We start from the raw sequence: 24,428 nt of genomic DNA on the forward strand, positions 1-24,428 counted from the left end.
GCCTCGCCCGGTTCACCAACTACTTCTCAGACAGTTCAGTGTGTCAAATCGGAGGGCCTGTTGTCCGGACCTCTGGCAGTCTATGGGGGTACCACAGGGTTCAATTCTCAGGCCGACCCTTTTCTCTGTATATATCAATGTTGCTCTTGCTGCGGGTGATTCCTTGATTCACCTCTACGCAGACGACACCAGTCGGGATACATCTGGCCCTTCTTTAGACGCTGTGTTAACAAACCTCCAGACGAGCTTAAACGCCATACAACACTCTTTCCGTGGCCTCCAACTGCTCTTAAATGCATGCTCTTCAACCGATCGCTGTCCACCTAACATCAAAACTCTGGACGGTTCTGACTTAGGTATTTGCAGTTGTCCACATATTCTAGGTGTCTGGCTAGACTGTAAACTCTCCTTCCAGACTTACATTAAGCATCTCCAAACCAAAATTAAATCTAGAATTGGCTAAAAACCTCCTTCACTCACGCTGCCAAACACACCCTCGTAAAACTGACTACCCTACCGATCCTCGACTTCAGCGATGTCATTTACAAAATAGCCTCAAACTCTACTCAGCAAACTGGATGCAGCCTATCACAGTGCCATCAGTTTTGTCACCAAAGCCCCATACACCCAGCACTGCAACCTGTATGCTCTCGTCGGCTGGCCCTCGCTACATATTCATCGCCAGAACCACTAGCTCCAGGTCACCTATAAGTCTTTGCTAGGTAAAGCGCCGTCTTCTCAGCTCACTGGTCACCATAACACCCACCAGTAGCACGCACTCCAGCAGGTATATCTCACTGGTCATCCCCAAAGCCAACACCTCTTTGGCCGCCTTTCCTTCCAGTTCTCTGCTGCCAATGACTGGAACGATTTGCAAAAATCGATGAAGTTGGAGACTTATATCTCCCTCATTAACTTTAAGCATCAGCTATCTGAACAGCTTACCGATCGCTGCACACAGCACATCTGTAAATAGCCCATCCAACTACCTACCTCAACCCCATATTGTTTTTATTTACACACCAGTATTTCTACTTGCACATCATCTGCACATCTATCACTCCAGTGTTAATTTGCTGAATTGTAATTACTTCGCTACTATGGCCTATTTATTGCCTTACCTCCTTACTCAATTTGCACACACTGTATATAGATTTTTCTATTGTTATTGACTGTACTTTTGTTTATCACATGTGTAACCGTGTTGTTTTTTGTTGCACTGCTTTGCATCATCTTGGCCAGGTCGCAGTTGTAAATGAGAACGTGTTCTCAACTGGCCTAACTGGTTAAATAAAGGTGAAATAAAAAATGTAAAATGTCTGAGCTCTACGGACAATTCCTTCAACCTCATGGCTTGGTTTTTTCTCTGACATGCACTGTCAACTGTGGGACCTTATATAGACAGGCGTTTCCCTTTCATGTCCAATCAATTGAATTTACCACAGGTGGACTCCAATCAAGTTGTAGAAACATCAAGGATGATCAATGGAAACAGGATCCACCTGATCTCAATTTTGCATCTCATAGCAAAGGGTCTGAATACTTGTGTAAATAAGGTATCTGTTTTTCTAAAAACCTGTTTTCGCTTTGTCATTATGGGGTATTGTGTGTAGATTGCTGAGGATAAAAAAGTAAATCCATTTTAGAGTAAGGCTGTAACATAACAAAATGTGGAGAAAGTCAAAGGGTCTGAATCCTTTATAAGCACTTTCCCCAAAAATCTAAATGTATCATTTTCAACTTTACACTGGGAAGGAACAAGAAAAAACAGATCGAGTTAATTGCATTTTGGTTATTGCCAGTAACAACAAATCACCTCCCCAATGAGAAACTGCTTGCACAACAGGGAAACCCTTTTATGTCAATCGCTGTAATTCTGTTTCATATATAAAAAGGCTGTCTATTCAGAGACATTGAGGAATTAACTTGGCCCAGAAACAGTTACATGATAAATGCACATTGAGCTCAGGTTGGTTCCATTATTTGAATGTGTGTGAAATCTACCACAGATTCTGGGGCTTTGCCTACACAATGTAAGCAAGCAAAGCGTTCTCTACAGACCACAGAATTTGTCATATCCTCTTCAATAATGTTCAAAATGTGTATTCCAAAATATATCAGTTAAGAAAAGATGGATAAATTATTGGTTCTTGAGGTCATTAAATGGAGTGGACATTGGGCAAAGTTAGAGATGATGACCTAGCGATATTTTCGAGACTGGATATGTGTAACAAAATAGCTACATGGTGTAGCTACACTGCTACAATGCATATGTTCAATAGTGCTGTCTATATCCCTTCACAACTAACTACTGTACAGTGGACTGAAAATGTAACCACCAGTAGCTGCATTGTTCTCACCACATACCTGCACAAATCAGCGAAGGCCTGAAAATTCAGCTTCTTCATCTTCTTCTCGCTGAGCCAGTAGCCCACTCTCCTGCCTTTCAAAAAAGTCTGCATCTCTCCACCTCACCTAACGTATGTTCTTAATCCAGATGTTAACAGTTACTGTCGATTCAACCTGGAAAACAGGAAACCGTCGTCTCACACGAACCTAGAGGGAAGGGATGAATTACTTAGCTAGCTAGCATTTCGTATTATGTGAGGAAACCAGATGGAAGATTTGAGGAGAATCAACCTAACTACTTTAGTTAGCTAGCAAACTAACGTTAGTCAGCCATAACAACAATGTTCAGTTTATGAGTGCTAGCGTACGTTAGCTATACAGCCAACTTTACTTAATGTCAAATAACTGTTAGCTACCTACATTAATGTTAACCAGATTAAAACAAATATGTGTCCCGTAGATAAATCGTCTGCCCCCCCTGATTGGCTAGCTGCATTTCCCGAAAAGAGACTAATTTCTACAGATGCGCCACAACATAAACCAAATTATTACTAATAATATACATAGCTAGCTATACAATGTGGTTTCTGGATACATTCGCGAGCATAATGACAAAGCTCGAGGAGAAGCAGAAATGCACAGCTAATAAATATCAGAAGTTGAATAAAATGTATAGCTACCAGCTAGCTAGCACATTTCCTCCCTAAATGTCGTTGTCCTAGTACGGATATCCACCTAGCTAGCCTGATAGCTGTCCATTCTCCGTTCCGCTGGACGTTGAAGCTGAAGTTGTGATGGCTGCGCGGAGGTCTTCTCTTCAATCTAGACTGGTCGAAATTGGAACCTAACTGACAGAGTGCACACACTCTCGAGTCGTGCTCATTTAGGTAGCCCTAGCGCGTACCCCCTAAACAACTATGCATACCGCTAGCTACCTTGCTGTCAAACAGGGCAGCGTTTTTCACACTCATTAGACAATAAAAGCACGTCAGCACAGCTTCTAAGCCATACTGTAATGTCTTTGACGTCAGTTTAAACAACAGCTCCCCTATGTGGCAGCAATAAATACTTAACCCTTAAAGGGAAAGTGGTCTTATTATTTTGGTAAGATGTGTGAATTCCATAAAAAAAATTTTTTACTTCATCTGAAAAAAACAACTACACCTTTGAAATGAAACCCAACATATTTGGACTGCATGCCTCAACTCCCCCTAACACCTGCCTTTAAACCTAATGATACAGAACAGACACATTATCATTCAAACTGGTGAATGTTTCTAGGAACTATCATTGCGCCATCTGCTGGTAAAACATTTTGAATGTTGAAGTTGGTTTTGTCTCAGAAGTCCTCAAGGTCCAGATTTTTTGTGTCTGCTGCCCAGAGGGCGAGGGCGCTACATATTTTGCAACTCGGACGATAGATGTGTCCTGCTTTGCTCTCCGGAGCAGAGCCCTGCTGAAAGGAGTGATAACTGGGGTGACGTTGAGTGTTGAGGTGGATCAACTGAAGTTGAGGATCGCCAGTGTCTGGGATGCACACTGTCTTGCTGGCGAGTACGAGACTGAGGAGACCCTGTCTGTCCTTCTGAATTTTGATGCAGAGTGTTTTTCCGGATGACGTTATGCTATGGTATATCCATTTTCCTGTGAGAGCTGTTGTTTCCGAGCCCACTACGGTGTTTTAGGTGCCAATATTATGGTAATGTTGCAGCAGTATGTAGGAGGGAGATTCCGAGGTGTGAGAAGTGTGCAGGAGGGCATGGGACAAAGGAGTGTGTAGTTCTGGTGGAAAAAGTCGTGTTTCAATTGTGGGGGTGGCTATGTTGCTGGGGATCAGAAATGTCCTGTGCAAGTGAGACAGGTTGAAGTTTCCAGGGTAAGAGCAGTGCAGAAAGTGTCATATGCTGAGGCAGTGAGGACAGTTGAGAATGGAGGGCAAAGGGTGAGGGAGCCTGAGAGGATCCCTGTGAGTAGTAGGCCAGGGTCATTAATTGTACCGCTGTTGTGTCTTTTGGCTAATTCAAATTCAAGATAATTTATTGATTAATTCCTGGAATAATTAATTAACCGTTTTACCATTAATTCTAGATCAACAATATTTTCCATCTGAGTAGGATAGGAAAAGTAAATCAGTGTTTGGTTTCCAAGGAAGTGGGATAATTCTGTTCAATTTGCTGTGGCTGCAGCTCGAATAAACTTGATCTCATGTCTGTTTGCAAGTCCTCTGTAATTTATAAGGATACTAACAGGGGGCGGGTCCCGATAGGCCGGACAGGGAATCACGGGACCGGCCCATTGATTCAGAGAATTCAATACATTTATGTCCTTTGAGACGAACCATGTCTCTACTACAGAGAAGACAGTTTAACAGTCCCTGGGATAAAGTACATAGCCTGTAGGTTCTAAACACTCCTTGGGTGAAATGTATATGTACATTTGATGTTACAGCAAAGGAGAAGAAAAATGTCATAGTATGCTTCAAGTTTATATCAACGTGTCATGAGTCTTTCATTTTGATACATTGTCCCAAAAACGTGTTTAAATGTCAAAGAGTAGAGTTTCTCTACTCTCTACAAAGAGTAGAGTTTCTGACTCTCCTTCTATTGGAATACACATTCAGATCATAAGATGGTCTGTTGATCTGTAAAAGGGTCTGTTTTGTCTCCTGACATTTAGAGACCCCCCCCCCCACACACACACACACACAACATGACAACAACATGGTAGCAACACAACATGGCAGCAGCACAACATGGTAGCAGCACAAAACAGGGCACAAACATTATTGGGCACAGGCAACAGCACAAAGGGCAAGAAGGTAGAGACAACAATACATCACGCAAAGCAGCCACAACTGTCAGTAAGAGTGTCCATGATTGAGCCTTTGAATGAAGAGATTGAGATAAAACTGTCCAGTTTGAGGGGGTTTTGCAGCTCGTTCCAGTCACTAGCTGCATCGAACAGAAAAGACGAGCGACCCAGGGACGTGTGTGCTTTGGGGACCTTTAACAGAATTTGACTGGCAGAACGGGTGTATGTGGAGGTTGAGGTCTGGAAACTGTGTATCAGGATTTTGTGGCCATTTACACAGATGGCTCAAAAGCTCTAAGGACAGACATACCGGGTCAGCATTTGTAGTGCAGGAATGTGGAGTGGAAGTCAGAAAACGTATTACAGCTAATCTGGCTGTATATACGGCGGAGCTGATGGCCATACTGTTGGCCTTGCAGTGGGTGTAGGAAGTCAAGCCAGACAGAGTAGTTATTTGCTCTGATTCATGTGCAGTGTTAATGAGTCTCCAGTCCTTTAGCTCATGTAGCAGACAAGACCTGCTTTATGAGGTGCTACAAACCCATGGCAGGATTAGACAGATGGGTATACAGATAACATTTACTTGGGTCCCAGCCGATGTGGGGGTGGAGGGGAACAAGGCAGTTGATGTACTGGATATACAGTTGTAGTTTCAATGAGCAAGGCAGAGGCAAAAAGCCTGATATGGACAGTGATGGTGCAGAGAGGGCAGGAGCAGTGGAATAGAGATACTAAGGGCAGGCATTTATTTCAAGTACAAAGGAAAGTCGGGGAGGGGAGGACGGCAGGAAGGGACAGAAGAGAGGTGGCTATTTTTTACAAATTAAGGGTGGGACACAGCCGGTTGAATAAGACCTTACATGTGATAGGAAAGCATCCAACAGGAAAGTGTGATTATTGTCAGGAAACAGAGACCGTGGAGCATGTATTGCTACAGTGTGGACAGTATTAGAGGGAAAGAGAGAGGCTGATATCTAGTATGAGGGAGAAGGGGATATAGGACATTAGTTTAAAGAGTATATTGAGTAGAACGTCATTAGATATAGTCTCAAATATTTTGTTGTCTTTTTTTTAAGAGCAACAGGGCTGGCAGGTAGGATTTAGTTTCCCCCTGTCTCTGGCCCACACTCCAGGACAGTATGTGGTGGTAATGCACCATAACGTTGGATGCCAACCGCCGATAAACCCCACCGAAGAAGAAGCCATTATACCATAGAAGAATAGTGCATCTACAGGTGAGACACATTTCCGTTTAATCGAAGGGTGAAAAGGTTCCCGGCTATGGCTTTCAATCAGAGACTTTGGCATGATCCATTGTTGATCCAAGGTATAATTAAATAAAATGTATTTATCACATGCTTCGTAAACAACAGGTGTGGACTAACAGTGAAATGCTTACTTACGGGCCCTTCCAACAATGCAGAGAGAAAGAAAATAGAGAAATAATAGAAAAGTAAAACACATAATAATAAAAGTAATAATAGATACACAATGAGTAATGATCACTTGGCTATATACAAGAGGTACCAGTACCGAGTCGATGTGCTGAGGTATGAGGTAATTGAGGTCGATATCTACATGTAACTGGGAATAAAGTCAGTAGCAGCAGCGCATGTGATGAGTCAAAACATTTAATTGCAAAAAGGGTCAATGCAAATAGTCTGGGTAGCTATTTGGTTAACTATTTACATAACTATTTAGCAGTCTTACGGCTTGGGGGTAGAAGCTGTTCAGGGTCCTGTTGTATCCGGACTTGGTGCATCGGTACCGCTTGCCGTGCGGTAGCAGAGAGAACAGTTTATGACTTGGGTGGCTGGAGTCTTTGACACCGCCTGGTATATCAATTTATAAAGCCCTTTTTACATCAGCCGATGTCACAAAGTGCTATACAGAATAGAGGTCCTAGATGGCAGGGAAATCTGCCCCAGTGATGTACTGAGCTGTCTGCAATACCCTCTGTAGCGCCTTGCGGTCGGATGCCAAGCAGTTGCCATACCAAGCGGTGATGCACCGTCAAGATGCTCTCAATGGTGCAGCTGTAAGAAAGTGGTCAGATGAAGCAGATGCTAAGCTACAGGACTGTTTTGCTAGCACAGACTGGAATATGGTCTGGGATTCTTCTGATGGCATTGAGGAGTACACCACATCAGTCACTGGCTTCATCAATAAGTGCATCGATGACGTCGTCCCCACAGTGACCGTACGTACATGCCCCAACTAGAAGCTATGGATTACAGGCAATATCCACACTGAGTTCAAGGGTTGCTTTCAAGGAGTGGGACTCTAACCCGGAAGCCTATAAGAAGTCCCGCTATACCCTCCGACGAACCCTCAAACAGGCAAAGCATCAATACAGGACTAAGATTGAATCGTACTACACTGGCTCTGACGCTCGTCAGATGTGGCAGGGCTTGCAAACTATTACAGACTACAAAGAGAAGAGCTGCCAAGTAACACGAACCTACCAGACAAGCTAAACACTGAAACATGCATGAGAGCACTAGCCACTCCGGACGACTGTGTGATCACGCTCTCTGTAGCCGATGTGAGTAAGACCTTTAAGCAGGTCAAAATTCACAAGGGCGCAGGGCCAGACAGATTACCAGGACGTGTACTCCGAGCATGCGCTGACCAACTGGCAAGTGTCTTCACTGACATTTTCAACATGTCCCTGACTGAATCTGTAAAACCAACATGTTTCAAGCAGAACACCATAGTCCCTGTGCCCAAGAACACTCAGGTAAGCTGCCTAAATGACTACTGACCCGTAGCACTCACGTATGTAGCCATGAAGTGCTTTGAAAGGCTGGTCATGGCTCACATCAACACTATTATCCCAGAAATCCTAGAGCCACTCCAATTTGCATACCGCCCCAACAGATCCACAGATGATGTAATCTCTATTGCACTCAACACTGCCCTTTCCCACCTGGACAAAAGGAACACCCATGTGATAATGCTATTTATTGACTACAGCTCAGCGTTCAACACCATAGTGCCCTCAAAGCTCATCACTAAGCTAAGGGACTAAACACCACCCTCTGTAACTGGATCCTGGACTTCCTGATGGGCCGCTTCCAGGTGGTAAGGCTAGGGAACAACACATCCACCACGCTGATGCTCAATACGGGGGCCCTCAGGGGTGCGTGCTCAGTCTCCTCCTGTACTCCAGGTTCACTCATGACTGCATGGCCGGGCACGACTCTAACACCATCATCACGTTTGCCGATGACACAACAGTGGTAGGCCTGATCACCGACAACGATGAGACAGCCTATAGGGAGGAGGTCAGAGACCTGGTCGTGTGGTGCAGGGACAACAACCTCTCCCTCAATGTATTCTGTACAAAGGAGATGCTTGTGGACTACAGGAAAAGGAGGATCGAGCACGCCCCCATTCTCATCGATGGGGCTGTAGTGGAATAGGTTGAGAGCTTCAAGTTCCTTGGTGTCAACATCACCAACAGACTATCATGGTCCAAACACACTAAGACAGTTGTGAAGAGGGCACGACAAAGCCTATTCCCCCTCAGGAGACTGAAAAGATTTGGCATGGGTCCTCAGATCCTCAAAAGGTTCTACAGCTGCACAATCGAGAGCATCCTGACGGGTTGCATCAATGCCTGGTATGGCAACTGCTTGGCCTCTGACCGTTAGGCCCTACAGAGGGTAGTGCGTACGGCCCAGTACATCACTGGGGCCAAGCTTCCTGCCATCCAGGACCTCTATATAAGGCGGTGTCAGAGGAAGGCCCTAAAAATTGTCAAAGACTCCAGCCACCATAGTCATATGTCCTAAAGGCTCCTTAACAGCTTCTACCATAAGACTGCTGAACAACTAATCAAATGTCCATCAGACTATTACATTGACCCCCCCCCCCCCCCCCCCCCCCCATTTTGTTTTGTACACTGCTTCTACTCGCTGTTTATATCTATGAAACAGTCACTTCACCCCTACCTACATGTACAAATTACCTCTAACTTGTACCCCGCACACTGACTCGGTACAGGTACCCCCTGTATATAGCCTCGTTATTGTTATGTTATTGTGTTACTTTTTATTATCTTGTAAATATTTTATTAACTCTTCTTGAACTGCACTGGTGGTTAAGGGCTTGTGAGTAAGGTCTACAGTTGTCGTATTCGGCGCATGTGACAAATAAAGTTTGATTTGATTTGATAGAAAATAATTACGTTTCTCATCGACGTCACAATTGCGTGACTTCACTTGGCCAAAGTCGCAGTCACAATACAGCTTTGTTCTGTCGCAGACTCGCAAGTGTCTGACTAGCCATTTCGCTCACCAGGTAAGGCTACTTGCAAGTAATTAGCTATATAATTAAAATAGTTATCCGCAAGTACTACTATAAAGATGACAACGAAGCATGCGAAGTCGAAATATTGAACGTTAGCTAGCATAATCTGTTGTTAGCTAGCTTGTCTGACGGAATGTTTTGAATATGCCAGCAGACAGTTGGAAATAATTTTGTTGCAATCGGTCGAGGTGAGATGGCTACAAATGTGGCAGAATTAAAATGTACCTACACTACATTGTTTGACTTTGGCCGTAGTGTTGTTACATTACTCCCCCCACGTGGTCCCTGACCGAAGAATGTAGTTGTGTGCATATGTACATCCATACATTTGAGTGGGTGTTTATTTTGTTCCAAGGATGTCGGTGAACGAGGAGCGCACTGTGACCATACAGGACATACTGGAAGACGAGGAGCTGCAAGAGGCTTATGCTGTGTTGGCTGGAAGTGATCCAGAGAATTGTTCCTATCCCCAGGTAAAGATGCTGCCTGCCCAAATCTGTATAGCCACATCCAGAGAATTGCCACTGACCCCAGATTCAGTGTGGCCTTTTGTGTCTTTATGTTACTACATACAATACGTCATTAGGGACATCAAGCAACTGAGCCACGACCTGTTTTCCCCGCTTTAGAAGCAAGCAGTACAGGAGCATTGTGGCTAAAACTAACAGACTGGCAAATAACTTCTACCCCCCCCCAGTCAGCTACCTACTCCTCCTGCCCCTCCATTTTATTTTCTTCCCCCACCCTAAACAGACAATTACCCTGCCCACACCACACCACAATGGACATTTATATTTATCATTGTCACAGTTGTAAATATGTATACATTTATTTTATTTTGTATTATTTAATTCACACCTGCACAATTGGAGCTCGGAGCTTAAGTATTTCACCGTACACTGCAATTATATCTGTGACCCTGTGCATGTGACTAAATATAATATCTATTCTATTGTGTTACAGGGATACGTGAAGAGACAGGCTGTTTTTGCCTGCAACACTTGCACACCCAGGGGGGTAGAACCTGCTGGGCTCTGCCTTGCCTGCACCAACCATTGCCATGATGGACATGACATATTTGAGCTCTACACAAAAAGGTATGAACCTGATGTAAAGGGACATTCACAAATTCCAGGAGTACAAACAACACTAAGGTTTAGGTAGCTGTTTACATTTCCATACCCATTGTAGTACTTGTTGAGGTCTTGACATTGCTTATTTGCATCTATTTGTTTGCATGTAGGAATTTCCGCTGTGATTGTGGAAACAGCAAGTTTGGCGTGTTTAGGTGCCAGCTGAGTCCTGTAAGTGTCCTAATGTCCTATCTACCTCTTAGTCATGTCATCCTGACAGCTGAAAACATTGATGCCTGATTTCCATTGTTCCTTTTCTCTTTGCAGGGCAAAGACCGACATAACGCAAAAAATCATTACAATCACAACTTCCATGGCTGTTACTGTACCTGTGACAGACCTTACCCAGACACTGCTGAAGATCAGGTATGGATTTAATTCCAGCATTACGCATCCTTCCCTTTCTCCATCCCTTCACATTTTGCTATTGATGAATGAATACATGTTTTAGTTCTGTCTGAATCATAGGCTTTGTTGATATGCTAGGTCTCTAGGATTCAGTTTGTGTTGTTGAAAGAATGATGGATATGTCATTCCTCATAGCAAAAACACCCTCTCATGCTTCCTCCCACCCCATAAGGTTAATGAGGATATGATTCAGTGCATCATCTGTGAGGACTGGTATCATCCCAGGGTATGTATCAAGGGGCAACATCATGATTGTTTTCAGGTGCGTTTCGAGATTTAAACTATGTTAGCTGGGATAATGGTTTTGATACAAAGACCGGAATGATTACTTCTCCTTGACCATGTGGTCCTTCTCTGTGACAGCACCTGGGTTGTACGGTGGAAGACTCTGAGGAGCTGCAGGAGATGGTGTGTGAGACCTGCATGAACAAAGCACCCTTCCTCTGGACATACGCCACCCACATTGCAGGTGTGTTATTCCTCCCACTAACAAAGAGCGAGAGCTAGGGATCCAGAGCTCTGGGCTTGGGTTATAACCCACCCCATACTACTTATGAAAATTCATATTTTTCCACTTTTTTTTGTTGAACTAGTTAAAGATGGAAGATGTCAGACTTCTTCATCTAGAGGTAATTTGGGCTAGGTTTTTAGTGCACAGACAGTGACGATGAATTAAACCTGATCACTATACAATGTCATACCCTTTATGTACATTCTGCAGTTAAAACAATAGCAATGTATATTGTTGTTTTTCAAGAACCTCCCATGGTCAAAGTGAGCCCCTGTAAAGGGGAGTTTGAAGTCAACAAGGAGGAAGATAAGGAGCCAGAGGACAAGAGGAGGGATGAGCCCTGTAAGAACGGGGGCGAGGGGTCCTCTACCAACCCCAGCTGTCAGGAGAAGGTAAGGAGAGCCAAGCTTTGACTTTTACAATTGCGTTTGAAACCTAGACTCCTAAGTGCATGACTCACCACTTGCATCAAGCAAATGGGAATGACATCAGGGTGAGGAGAGGAACTCTTGGCTGTGTTTTCATTGAAGGCAGACATAAACACACATCTATACTTAAGCAGACATTTGGTTAATACTGCCTGCTAAACCAATTCATACATTCTTCAAGAGTCATTCGGCTCCCGAGTGGCGCAGCGGTCTAAGGCACTGCATCTCAGTGCTAGAGGTGTCACCACAGACCCTGGATTGATCCCGGGCTGTATCACAACCGGCCCGTGATCGGGAGTCCCATACGGCGGCGCACAATTGGCCCAGTGTCGTCCGCTTAAGGGGAGGTTTGGCCAGGGTAGGCTGTCATTGTAAAATAAGAATTTGTTCTTAACTGACTTGACTAGTTAAATAAAAATCCACTCAGCTATTTGGTGTGATTTGCGGTGCGTGTCACCTGACTCCCAGCAGATGGCAGTGGAGGGTAATGTATTGTGCGGATGCAAACAGTGGACTCCTGTTCCTGTTGTGCTGCCCTCTCCTTTGGGTAATTAAGGAAGAAATTATCCATGGGACACAGATTCCCCTGCTCTGGGGACTGGCTTGGCCAGGCTTCACAGTTCAGTTTACTGTATACAAGACTGATTTCATCAGCCCACCCTCTCATTGTGTCCTATTAGAGAGCTTGTGTGTGTCGCTTCCGTGGGATGTTGTATTTAAAAAAATATATATATAATAATTTGAAACAAGCCCCCTGGATTATGGGATCGGTCCCTCTTCCTCTTCGTTCTCCACTAACACAATCCTGAAAAGCCTAAAATATAATGCATGTTTCCTCCCTTGCTGTCTTGTGTCCAGAAGCAGGCTACGAATGGGAGGTCTGTCTACAAACGGACTCACCAGGAGATGACAGGCCTTCCTGTGAAGAGCCAGGATAAGACTGTGTACTGCAGGCTGAGGGAGCTGAAGACACAAGGTCTGGAGAGAGCTAGGGAAGGGGCTGTGTTCTGGCCTTACCACTGGAGAGCCAAGCTGTGCACCTGCGTCAGCTGCAAGGTGGGTCACTAAAGATTCTTCTCTCTTGAGATTGTGTATTTTGCCATGACTGTGCTTGAAATCAGTGCAGCAAATGTGTTGTTTTTAGCTATTTGATGTGGAACAAATAGATTGCTGTATAGACTTTACTGGTCATTCAGCACATTGTAGTGTCAGCCCTTTTAGATTGGATAAAGGTAGAGAGCTGTTTCCATTGTATGTTTGGTGTTTCTGCTCAGAGGGCATACGTCGATGCGGGAGTGCAGTTCCTGCTGGATGAGTCAGACACTGTCCTGGCCTATGAGAACAGAGGCACTGTAGAGCAAGGACCTGCTAGTCTTGACAGTCTGCTCATGTCAAGCCTGAGTACTCTGGACCGCGTGCAGCAACTGGAGATTGTTTACCGTAAGGATGGGGACTGTCTTTTTCATTCCCTTGTTTGGCAGTAATTAACCGTAGATGAAACCTAACACGGGTTGTTTGGCAGTTATTAACCGTAGATGAAACCTAACACGTGGGTTTCTTACCATTTGATGAACTGGGTTGATGAAGTAAAATGTTCCTTCTTTCAGAGTTCAATGAGATGCAGACTGAACTGATGACGTTCCTACGGCAGATAGCTGATGAAGGAAAGGTGAGGAGCTGTATGTTTGTTTACTGAAGACAAAATGTCTGGTGGTAATTCCAGAATGTTTCCAATAATTATGAGAGCACATGAACACAGCGTAGGAAACCAATATATGAGCAGCAGTCCATAGGTTACTTGTCACGTCAGCACTTGATTGTCATTGATCTGCTTGTGTCTAAACAATAGCTGAAAAGCACTGTGGTCATTCACCTCTAATCCCCATTGAACCACTCCTCCCCTCTCCCTCAGGTTGTCACAGCAGAGGCCATCCACCAGTTCTTTGGGGAGCTGATGTCCAGGAAGAGGCGGCAAATGAACAGCTGATGTCATTCTGCCCCTCAGCGTCGTTGTCTACTTGTTTTTTAATGTTACTTTGGGTTCATAGCAAAACAGTTCGATGTCCCTCAAACGCCTTCTGCTTTAAATAAAAGATGCTGTTGCTGAGGATTGAAGTTGAAGATTTTGCTAAAAGGTTCTTGAATGGGTCTCCATGAATTTCAAATGGCATTCTTTGTCTTATGAGAAACTGAATGACCGTTAGCATGCTGGGAGAGATGCTAATGGAATCTAGTCATTTTAATCATGGACTTACTGTTATTAGGTACATTAAGTCTAAGTTGTCATTAGACTTTCATTATGTGACACCTGACTATGCACTGCCATTCATATTGAAACGTGACCATTTGATGGTGTCACTGGTATTAAATGAAACAGTTCATTCAGCATACTGTGTGAAGTGATTCCACGGCTACTTGTCATCGAAATACCAGAAGGTACTGCTTTACTCAAGGTTGAACTAAATGACTCAACAGTCCAGAATTATATTAAGGCAGTTTATTTCGAAGATGCCCAAGTTTCACACTGTTATGCACCTTTTGAGTTAACAGTAGAAAAATAGAACACGTAAAACCAAATACAATTTTTAGTACAGGTGTCTACAAAAGTGTTTTTACATACAGCGTACCTGTTCAATTATAAAGTTCAACATATAATCAAACACAGTTCCAGAGGGTTACATTTTAAAAAGGTACTTAAACAAAAAAACATGTACACTAATAGCTAGCTACATGAGTTTTACAAAGGGCTATTTGATGCAGGCTGGTAAGCTGGTAGAAAAGGCTTGCATAGGACAGTCACTTCTCAAATAACAGCCGAGCCTCTTGGCAGGGGAAGGCACTGACTTCTACAGTAAAGAGCAAACAGAGGATGTGGAGGGTTTTTATTCATGGGAAAACTGTCCAGGAAAATAAAGCAACTAACCAACATGAACGTGGGGAGGAATCTAAAGTTTTGCATTTTTTCCCCATGAAGCAAACTGGATGGAAAAAAGGGTTCTCTGCCCGGCAACTTCATTACCACAATGCAGAGCGAATATCTACATGTCCATGTGCTACTTAAGTAACTGCCCAGTGAAAATGTAACTTTTAAAAAGTTAATTACCAAATAATGTTGCTGACTTATCCTATACTAATGTGGCAAAAGCATGAATATTTTTATTTTTGAAATGAAACCTTTCACATGCTGTTTAAAAAAAATCCTTGCTATTTCCTTAGGACATGTCATCTCTGAGAAGGATGAGCTGTCCAATCAGCAGTCTACTCGCGTAAATATTTTAATGACCGGTATATGCCCACACCATTCCACCACAAAGCTGCTTCTGTAACAATTATTTTCTGGAAGAAAACTATTTAAACTCATATTGTAAGTAACTATAGGTCATATTTCATAGTAATCTGGAAACACTGGGCAGTTTAAAAAAACAACTGGTATTCCACACCAATAACAATATGGAAAACATTGTAATGAACAAAAATAAAAAGTGAGTCTGACCATCTTTCAGACTATCCTTTCTTGGTGAAATGTGGTGCTGAACACAACCTCACAGTGTAGTCCACCACAGCTACAAAACAGCTGAATAATTCATTTACAGTACCACCACTAAGATGTAATAAGGATCTGTTGTACAATATATTCAAATATTACATGAATAATTACGATTTATGCTCAGGATTTCTGAATGGTAGAAATGCATGTGACAGAGGCCATCAGGTTTAATTTAAGAATTATGCAGTTGTTCTGGAGCTCTTTTGTTCTAAATGAATTTGTCCCCCTGCTCCCATGTGAAATGGATCATTTCTACAGTGCAATGTTGCCTATGTTATGCATCATGGGTTTGTCAGTTTGTGTTAGAGGAGACATGTGTGACTGATCTTACAGGATCTGATGGGTGCACTTTGGTTTCTGTAGCAACAGCCCCAGTAGCTCTCATACAGTATGCCGTAACATGACGACAGAGAGCAGGTCTTCGCAGGTCCAGGATTAGCCAAAAGGTGGCGTGACAGTGGTTACATTGTACATGGGAACAACACAAATTAACAGACTGAGGACATGTGAATGGATAATGTTTGAGGGTGAACAGAAGAGTCACACAAACAACTAGTAGAGCAGGTGGCGTCATGCTTGTGATGGATCCCTTATGATCACTTCAAAAAGTGGATTAAGACTTCTAATTGTTTATGCCATTAAAAGAACAAGGTGGTTTCAAGCATATTGACCACAGCATTCTATGGTCGGTCTCTGGTTAACCATTTCAGATCAGAGCCTTGTGTTTATATAGGTAAATACAGACCTGATTAAAAATGGAGTGTGTACAGTACTGAGATTATTTACAGTTACCTGGAATTATTAGACTACACACACACATATTCCGCTGAAATAAAACATCTCCTGACTAGTGTGTTCATTGCACCATTATTTTTCCAAGTGTACCTCAGTCCTTAACCTCTGCCCCCTCCTGTCTTGTTCCAAAAAACCCCAGGCTCATGTTTTTGAAAATACATAGCGGCAAGAAAAAGTATGTGAACCCTTTGGAATTACCTGGATTTCTGCATAAATTGGTCATCAAATTTGATCTGATCTTCATCTAAGTCACAACAATAGACATAATGTGCTTAAACTAATAACACACATTATTGTATTTTTATTGTCTATATTGAATACATAATTTAAACATTCACAGTGTAGGTTGGAAAAAGTATGAATACCTAGGCTAATGACTTCTCCAAAAGCTAATTGGAGTAAGGAGTCAGCTAACCTGGATGTTGATTAGAGTTGCCTTGCCCTATAAAAAAAAAAACTCACAAAATTTGAGTTTGCTACTCACAAGAAGCATTGCCTGATGTGAACCATGCCTAGAACAAAAGAGATCTCAGAAGACCTAAGATTAAGAATTGTTGACTTGAATAAAGCTGAAAAGGGTTACAAAAGTAGCTCTAAAAGCCTTGATGTTCACCAGTCCACGGTAAGACAAATTGTCTATAAATGGAGAAAGTTCAGCACTGTTGCTACTCTCCCTAGGAGTGGCCGTCCTGCAAAGATGACTGCAAGAGCACAGAGCAGAATGCTCAATGTTAAGAAGAATCCTAGTGTCAGCTAATAGATTACAGAAATCTCTGGAACATGCTAACATCTCTGTTGATGAGTCTACAATACGTAAAACACTAAACAAGAATGGTGTTCATGGGTGGTCCCGTGTGGCTCAGTTGGTAGAGCATGGCGCTTGCAACGCCAGGGTTGTGGGTTCATTCCCCACGGGGGGACCAGGATGAATATGGATGAATATGTATGAACTTTCCAATTTGTAAGTCGCTCTGGATAAGAGCGTCTGCTAAATGACTTAAATGTAAATGTAAATGTAGGACACCATGGAAGAAGCCACTGCTTTCCAAAAAAAAGTATTGCTGTACGTCTGAAGTTTGCAAAAGTGCACCTGGATGTTCCACAACGCTACTGGCAAAATATTCTGTTGACAGATGACACTACAGTTGAGTTGTCAGGAAGGAACACACAACACTACGTGTGGAGAGAAAAAAGGCACACCAACATCAAAACCTATGGTGGAGGGAGCATCATGGCTTGGGGCTGCCTCAGGGCCTGGGCAATTCTTCTTAACATTGAGCATTCTGCTCTTGCAGTTGTCTTTGCTATCATCGACGGAAAAATGAATTCCCAAGTTAATCAATACATTGTGCAGGAGAATGTTAGGCTATCTGTCCGCCAATTGAAGCTCAACAGAAGTTGGTTGACGCAACAGGACAACGACCCACAACACTGAAATAAATCAACAACAGAATGGCTTCAACAGCAGAAAATAGAGTCCTGACCTCAACCCGATTTTAGATGCTGTGGCATGACCTCAAGATAGCACTTCACACCAGACATCCCAAGAATATTGCTGAACTGAGACAGTTTTGTAATGAGGAACAGTCTAAAATTCCTCCTGACCGTTGTGCAGTTATGATCCGCAACTACAGAAAAACGTTTGGTTGAGGTTATTGCTGCCAAAGGAGGGTCAACCAGTTATGAAATCCAAGTGTTCACACTTTCCACCCTGCACTGAATGTTCACACGGTGTCCTCAATAAAGACATGAAAACGTATAATTGTTTGTGTGTTATTAGTTTAAGCAGACTGCGTTTGTCTATTGTTGTGACCTAGATGAAGATCAGATCAAATTTTATGAACAATTCATGCATAAATCCAGGTGTTTCCAAAGGGTTCACATACTTTTTCTTGTCTTCGGGAAAGTATTCAGAACCCTTGACTTTTTCAATATTTTGTTACCTTACAGCCTTATTCTAAAAAGGATTCAATAAAAAATCTCAGCAATCTACACTTATTACCCCACAATGACATAGGAAAAAACAGGTTTAGAATTTTTGCAAATGTATTAAAAATTAAAATTAAAAAAGTATTCGGAACCCTTTGCTGTGAGACTCGAAATTGGGTTCAGGTGCATCCTGTTTCCATTGATCATCCTTCAGATGTTTCTACAACATGATTACCAACTGTGGTAAATTCTATTGATTAGACATGATTTGGAAAGGCACACACCTGTCTATATAAGATCCCACAGTTGACAGTGCATGTCAGAGTAAAAACCAAGCCATGAGGTCGAAGGAATTGTCCGTAGAGCTCCGAGGCAGGATTGCGTCGAGGTACAGATCTGGGGCAGGGCACCAAAAAATGTCTACAGCATTGAAGATCCTCAAGAACACAGTGGCCTCCATCATTCTTAAATGGAAGTCGTTCGGAACCACCAAGACTCTTCCTAGAGCTGGCCGCCCAGCCAAACTGAGCAATCGGAGGAGAAGGGCCTTGGTCAGGTAGGTGACCAAGAACCTGATGGTCACTCTGACAGAGCTCCAGAGGTCCTCTGTGGAGATGGGAGAATCTTCCAGAAGGACAACCATCTCTGCAGCACTCTACCAATCAGGCCTTTATGGTAGAGTGGCCAGACAGAAGCCACTACTCAGTAAAAGGCACATGACAGCCCACTTGTAGTTTGGTAAAAGGCACCTAAAGATGCTCAGACCATGAGAAACAAGATTCTCTGGTCTGATGAAACCAAGATTGAACTCTTTGGCCTGAATGCCAAGCGTCAAGGCTGGAGGAAACCTGGCACCATCCCTACGGTGAAGCATGGTGGCTTCGGGACAAGTCTCTGAATGTCCTTGAGTGGCCCAGCCAGAGCCCGGACTTGAACACAGATTGAACATCTCTGGAGACCTGAAAATAGCTGTGCAGCAACGCTCCCCATCCAACCTGACAGCGCTTGAGAGGATCTGCAGAGAAGAATGGGAGAAACTCCCCAAATACAGGTGTGCCATGCTTGTAGCGTTATACCCAAGAAGACTCAAGGCTGTAATCGCTGCCAAAGGTGCTTCAACAAAGTACTGAGTAAAGGGTCTGCAAATATTTCTGTTTTTGCTTTGTCATTATGGGTTATTGTGTGTAGATTGACAAGGGGAAAAAAATCAATTTAATCAATTTTAGAATAAGCCTGTAACGTAACAAAATGTGGAAAAAGTCAAGGGGTCTGAATACTTTCCGAATGCACTGTATATCAGAGACTGAAGAGGCAGCACAATGACAGCCTCAACAGACCTACTTCCTGCCTGAACAGAACTAGCCTGAGCCTATTACTCATCAGCATTTCTGTGTAACATGCAGCACCAGAAAGGGAAATCAAATGTAACCAGTCAGGTGAGGTACGTACTGGAGGAATGCTACAGGAAGAGAGAGGAAATACAAATGAGAGGAGCAAGAAAATGTTTCTACACAAGTTTATCATGAAGATAACGCTGATTGAAGCTATGTGCTGGTGTTAACTAGTTTATACTGAGATCCTATTTATATATCACCCAGTTAAAGTATATCCTGAGGACTACAGTCCATATGTATATTATACATCCTCAGCACATCTGAACTACATTTCATGGTTACGATCATAGTAACATCTTTGTTATGATAAGATCTTTGTTCCTGCTTCCCACAACTTAGAGGTCACAACAAACCTGTGGTGCAACAAGGCTCAAGGGAAATAGGCAAAACCCCTCTCAAACAGTACTGCTGGAGTTATATTGTAAAACTGCAGCACTGAGGTTGGCTTCACCAAGCTTCAATACAACAGTCTAACAGTCACTGCTGTTTCTCGAACTAACCTACAGTCCTGATGCTGCTTATCTGTAGCACTCAGAGGAGATGTGAGGTGAAGACAGCACTATGTCATGGAGAAAGGGCTGGAGGAGGTAGGGTACTTACACACACACACACAATAAATAGAAACCATTAGCCACCCCTTCACACACACTCATTAGTGCTTTGCTGTCCATGACAGAGGGTTGTTTCCCTCACTTTCCCTTTTGACGACTCAACCCCTGGTCCTCCCCGAGGGTTATAGTGCAGACTTCTTGTAAGGGTAGTCAGGGTTGTTGGGTGACCTGCGTTCTCTGCTAGCCTCCTCGCTAATACTGTTCCTATGTGGCTGCTGGGCCCCTGAACCTGGGGACTCGCCAGTAACCGCCATCTCCTTCGGGCCTTCCCTGTGGGCCGACGACCGCTCCTCATACCCGTCTAGGTTTCCACTGGGGGAGCCACACAAGTGGCCAAGACCGTGAGTAAGGTCGGTCTCATTGTTTGATCGTCCTCTGGGGATGTGTCCTTCCCCAGCCTGGGGACCAGAGGGATTAGCCAGAGCTCCATCCTGCCGCTGGGGGGGCAGGCCTAGGACGTCCAGGCGCAGGGGGTCAGAGCGTGCCTCAGCTGCCCGTCCCTGGCTGTCAGACATGTAGGAGGGAGGGTGGCTGGAGGAGCTATGGCTGTAGAGGTCTGGCCCTGCGTAGGGGGGCAGGGGGTGGCTGGAGGTTGCGGTGATTGGTCGGCAGGAGAAGTCATACAGATCAGGGAACTCTGCCTGGGCCTCCAGCTTTGGCTCTGGAGCGTGCCTCTTACAGGAGTGACCATGACTGAGGCTGAGGCGAGTGGAGGGACAGGGGCCGGGGGGGAGGTGTGGGGCCGGGTGGGCCATGGGGCCGTGAGGGTCGTGACCGTCCCTGTCCCCCATATGGTGCTCCCTCAGGGTCATGACAGAGACGCCCAGAGCGATGTCAGGCATGTACTCCCTCATCACAGGCTCCATGATCAGCTGGAGAGACAGAGAGAAGCACACCAACACAGCTAGTTAGAGCTATACATGATCACAGCACAATACACTTCTACAGCTACACTGACCAAATGCAATCCACACACACAGCATGACATGTGGACCTTAACCTGTGGTTCTGGGAGCAGGGCTCGGCCCTTGGCCTGGGGGTTGCTGCAGTCTGGAGGTGGAGGCCTGGGGGCAGAGGGGTAGTCAGGGCTACCATGCTTGGCTGAGGCGTGGAGCTGGAGCTGGGTGCGGTTACAGGGGTAGGAGAAGGAGCGGGTGGGGGGTGGGATGGGCACACGGGGCCTCCATGCCCCCTTCAGCTGGGCACGGCTGGGAGTGGCAGGGGGGATGGTATGGGGGGGAGGGGGAGGCAGTGGGGGTGAAACCCAGCCAGGCCCTCCAGGTCTGAGAACATGCTGTCCATCGCTGGGCTGCTGTTGACCCGACAACGACCTGCCCGGCGCAGGGCCAGAACAGGCCTCTCGTCTCCAAAACGCTCCTCTGGGAAGAACTTGTAAGGGTTCTGAGAATAAACAAACAAAACATTTGCATCCCAAAAACTTCTACTATAACACACACACACACCACGTCATTACGTAGTACACTAAGTGAGTGATACTTTTGTCTTTCAGGGAGGTCTTTAGGACGGAGGTCTCCCTCTAACAAGTCTACAGCCTGGTCCTCCTGTACCCTACGGTGCTTCCCTCTCACCTGCAGTAGCTCAGTAGCCCCGTCCGCCAGGCCAAACTCCCTCAGCACACGCAGCTGCAGCTCATAGCTGACGTGTGGCCCCTCGCCACAGTTGAGGGCGTAGGCCTCTGGACCTGGTCTGTGTGACTCAGCTCCTGCAGCCTCTGGACCATCTCTTAAACCACGCCAGTCTGGGTACTGACAGGACACACAGAGGGTTGGTGGGCCATGTCAATGTTTCTAATATGTTATACTAAATGGCTTCCTTATTGGCACCAGTTTTGTACTCTTACCTGGGATCTCATTGGCTACCACGGACGGAGCGGTGGTCTGGTGCTGGCCATCTGCTGATGGTTGATCATGTGACAGCACTGTGGCACAGCGTTGTTGACCATGTGAGGTGTCTGGCACGTTGGACATGCGCACCAAACGGAACGCACCAGATCTGTCTGCTCCACCATCATCTCATCCAGCACAGACTGAGTGGAGGAGGAGACGGGTTAGGAGTCGGTCATACCCTGGCCTGACCAAACCTCTACAGAGATGAGACAGAAGAGAGATAAAATACTCTCCGTTAACCATCAACCCCTCGATGCGGAGTGTCCTACCTTGGCCTCCTCCACGTATGGAGAGAAGAGACGTGGTCGCACGTAGATGCCAACGTTCTTCTGCCGTAACCACGAGTTGGCCTTGCCCCCCTCAGTCATGGGCAGCATGTCCGAGGGAGGGGTGCCGATCAGACCCTCTTTGTCTGTGAATGGAAGAGGGTCATTTAAAAGAGAACACACCCAGAAGGTCAGGTCAATCAACAACTAAGCCATTAATAGGGCATAAATGATAGATTGCACGATATGTATTGGCAGCAATCAGAAACTGTATTGAAACATCCATATGACACGTATCCATGACTACTAACCGCGTCAGAGGAGGACGTCGCTGTTGGCAGGGAGGATGTGCTCAGTGCGGATGAAGGGAAGCAGGGGGGACAGGATCTCCTTCAGCTCCTCCACATCCAGGTCCTTCCTCTTCACCCCCGTTGTTCACAGCTGTGGGCTGTTCCGCTCAGCACGTTGGGCTCGGGAAAAGAACCGCCCACAAACACACACAGTTAGTAGGGATTCTATATATAATTTGTGGTTAGTAAGGCAACCACACACTCGTTATTTTTTTAACGATACAGTATTTTTCCAGTCGGGTTCAGAGCCACACAAAAACAAAAAGAATACTGCGATCTACGATCGTGGTGCTTCAGTCTCCCATTTTTAAGGATAAAACTTGGAAAACTAAATGATTTTATAGTCTTAGTGTATTTTGGAGGCGCTGGTACTGTAGTGGGTGCTTTTCCAACAGCCATTAGAAGGCCTGCTCGGGAGGGTAATTACAGAGTGTTCATTTACCCCTGTCTGCCATCCTCTTAATAAGCTGCTTGCTCGCCCCCTTCACAACGTAACTTGAGAATGTCTGCTCACTCGCCTGTGAAGAGAGAGAGAGAGAGAGAAGAGGGCAGGGAGGGGTGCGAGAGAAAAAAAGATAGCGTGATGAGAGGGGGATGGTGATAGGGAAGGAAGGTGGAACGACAAGGTTAAACATTGTAGTGTAAAGCAACATCTGAAGAGGCGGTTCAATGAGGAGACTTGAATATGTGGTTGATGGTGTGACAGGTGAGTGGTGGCTGAGAGTTGTACAGTATTTGTCTGATTGGATTACAACGTTTCACCTCAGCCGTCCTGTGCGACACCCAGGGCTTGGCACAGCAGAAGCAGACCAAAGTCTAGTTCAATTAGTGGCCATGTCAGACGGCAATGCCTCCAGGGAACGTTCTCACTCGTCTGTGCTCCAGACCCTGTGTGTTTGGGTGTGTTTATGCAGCCGTGTGCGTGTTGCCACTCTTCATCAAATAATTGTCAACAATCATGCCTAGCTGCCTCGCAGACTTGAGAATTCTGGGGAGGTGAAAAAGGGAAATTCTAAAGACAGTTACATTTTGTAGCCAAGCAGCTGACTACAGAGTCAATGGGGACAGGATTAAGGATGGGCATTTGAAATGTTTTTGACTGTTCAAGTACTTGCATAGTACTAGTGGAAAAATATGTTAATTTTATTATGCCAACAGTGGCAACAATGATAATTATAAATTGCCCCATACAGTACATACATAGTCAATAAAAAAAAACTATTTAGGGATTCATTTATTGAAACTGTAATATCAACTGTTATATTATAATGGAACACAATCTTCTGGAAGGCAGTAGCCTCAGCATTGGCGCTTGTAGACCACCTATGATTCAATGGCATAGCCTTGTTCAGTTAATTTTAGCAGACAAGAGGCTCTTATTTCCAGAGCCCTATTCACAGTCAAGACACACCTGATTATAGTAAAAAAACATGTAACATAACAAGACTAAAATAGAACAGAATATTTTTCCAAAAGTTGCCAGTGGTAGTGATGCGCATTTTGCTTCTGGAACAGGTATTCTCAATGAGTGATCATTTGAAACAGGCTCCATTTGGTAGTTTTCATGGTTCCGAACAAAAAATTGGTCTTCTTTTTGATATACAGACGTTTGATTAGTTTATTCTGACTGTTTTGGGAATCTTCCAAATGGAATGAATAATTCCACACTGAACAC

General features: G+C 44.5%; 3 protein-coding genes across 8 annotated transcripts in view; 1 reads left to right on the forward strand and 2 right to left on the reverse strand.

Moving 5' to 3' along the window:
- The window catches only part of itpk1b (inositol-tetrakisphosphate 1-kinase b), a 43,126-nt gene extending 39,759 nt beyond the window's left edge, over positions 1–3,367 (reverse strand). The window contains exons 1-2 of the mRNA XM_023994467.2: positions 3,030–3,367; positions 2,368–2,556 (exon numbers count right to left, since the gene is read on the reverse strand). Coding sequence (XP_023850235.1) covers positions 2,368–2,462 — 95 coding nt within the window. The 5' untranslated portion in view covers positions 2,463–2,556; positions 3,030–3,367. The remainder of the gene's footprint in view (positions 1–2,367; positions 2,557–3,029) is intronic.
- A 6,013-nt stretch (positions 3,368–9,380) lies between these two features.
- LOC111968686 (putative E3 ubiquitin-protein ligase UBR7) lies at positions 9,381–14,340 on the forward strand. Of its 6 annotated transcripts, none has more exons than XM_023994468.2 (13): positions 9,381–9,465; positions 9,830–9,947; positions 10,438–10,571; positions 10,718–10,778; positions 10,875–10,973; positions 11,188–11,277; positions 11,379–11,484; positions 11,609–11,644; positions 11,773–11,918; positions 12,813–13,010; positions 13,229–13,394; positions 13,562–13,623; positions 13,867–14,340. In XM_023994468.2, the coding sequence occupies exons 2-13, from the start codon at positions 9,831–9,833 to the stop codon at positions 13,939–13,941; spliced, it is 1,290 nt and encodes a 429-aa protein (XP_023850236.1). In that variant the 5' UTR covers positions 9,381–9,465; position 9,830; the 3' UTR covers positions 13,942–14,340. The 6 variants fall into 6 exon arrangements, with proteins under 6 accessions (XP_023850236.1, XP_023850238.1, XP_023850239.1 ...); XM_023994470.2 differs by having other exon boundaries at positions 12,816–13,010; XM_023994471.2 differs by having other exon boundaries at positions 11,188–11,241.
- Positions 14,341–14,436: 96 nt separating this feature from the next.
- The window catches only part of LOC111968687 (BTB/POZ domain-containing protein 7-like), a 34,695-nt gene continuing 24,703 nt past the window's right edge, over positions 14,437–24,428 (reverse strand). Inside the window, exons 11-12 of the mRNA XM_023994475.3 lie at positions 21,231–21,481; positions 14,437–21,102 (exon numbers count right to left, since the gene is read on the reverse strand). Of these exons, the coding sequence (XP_023850243.1) occupies positions 20,353–21,102; positions 21,231–21,481 (1,001 nt within the window). The 3' untranslated portion in view covers positions 14,437–20,352. The remainder of the gene's footprint in view (positions 21,103–21,230; positions 21,482–24,428) is intronic.

This window comes from Salvelinus sp. IW2-2015, linkage group LG9 (genome assembly GCF_002910315.2).
Source record: "Salvelinus sp. IW2-2015 linkage group LG9, ASM291031v2, whole genome shotgun sequence".
In the NCBI taxonomy this organism is placed as follows: domain Eukaryota; kingdom Metazoa; phylum Chordata; class Actinopteri; order Salmoniformes; family Salmonidae; genus Salvelinus; species Salvelinus sp. IW2-2015.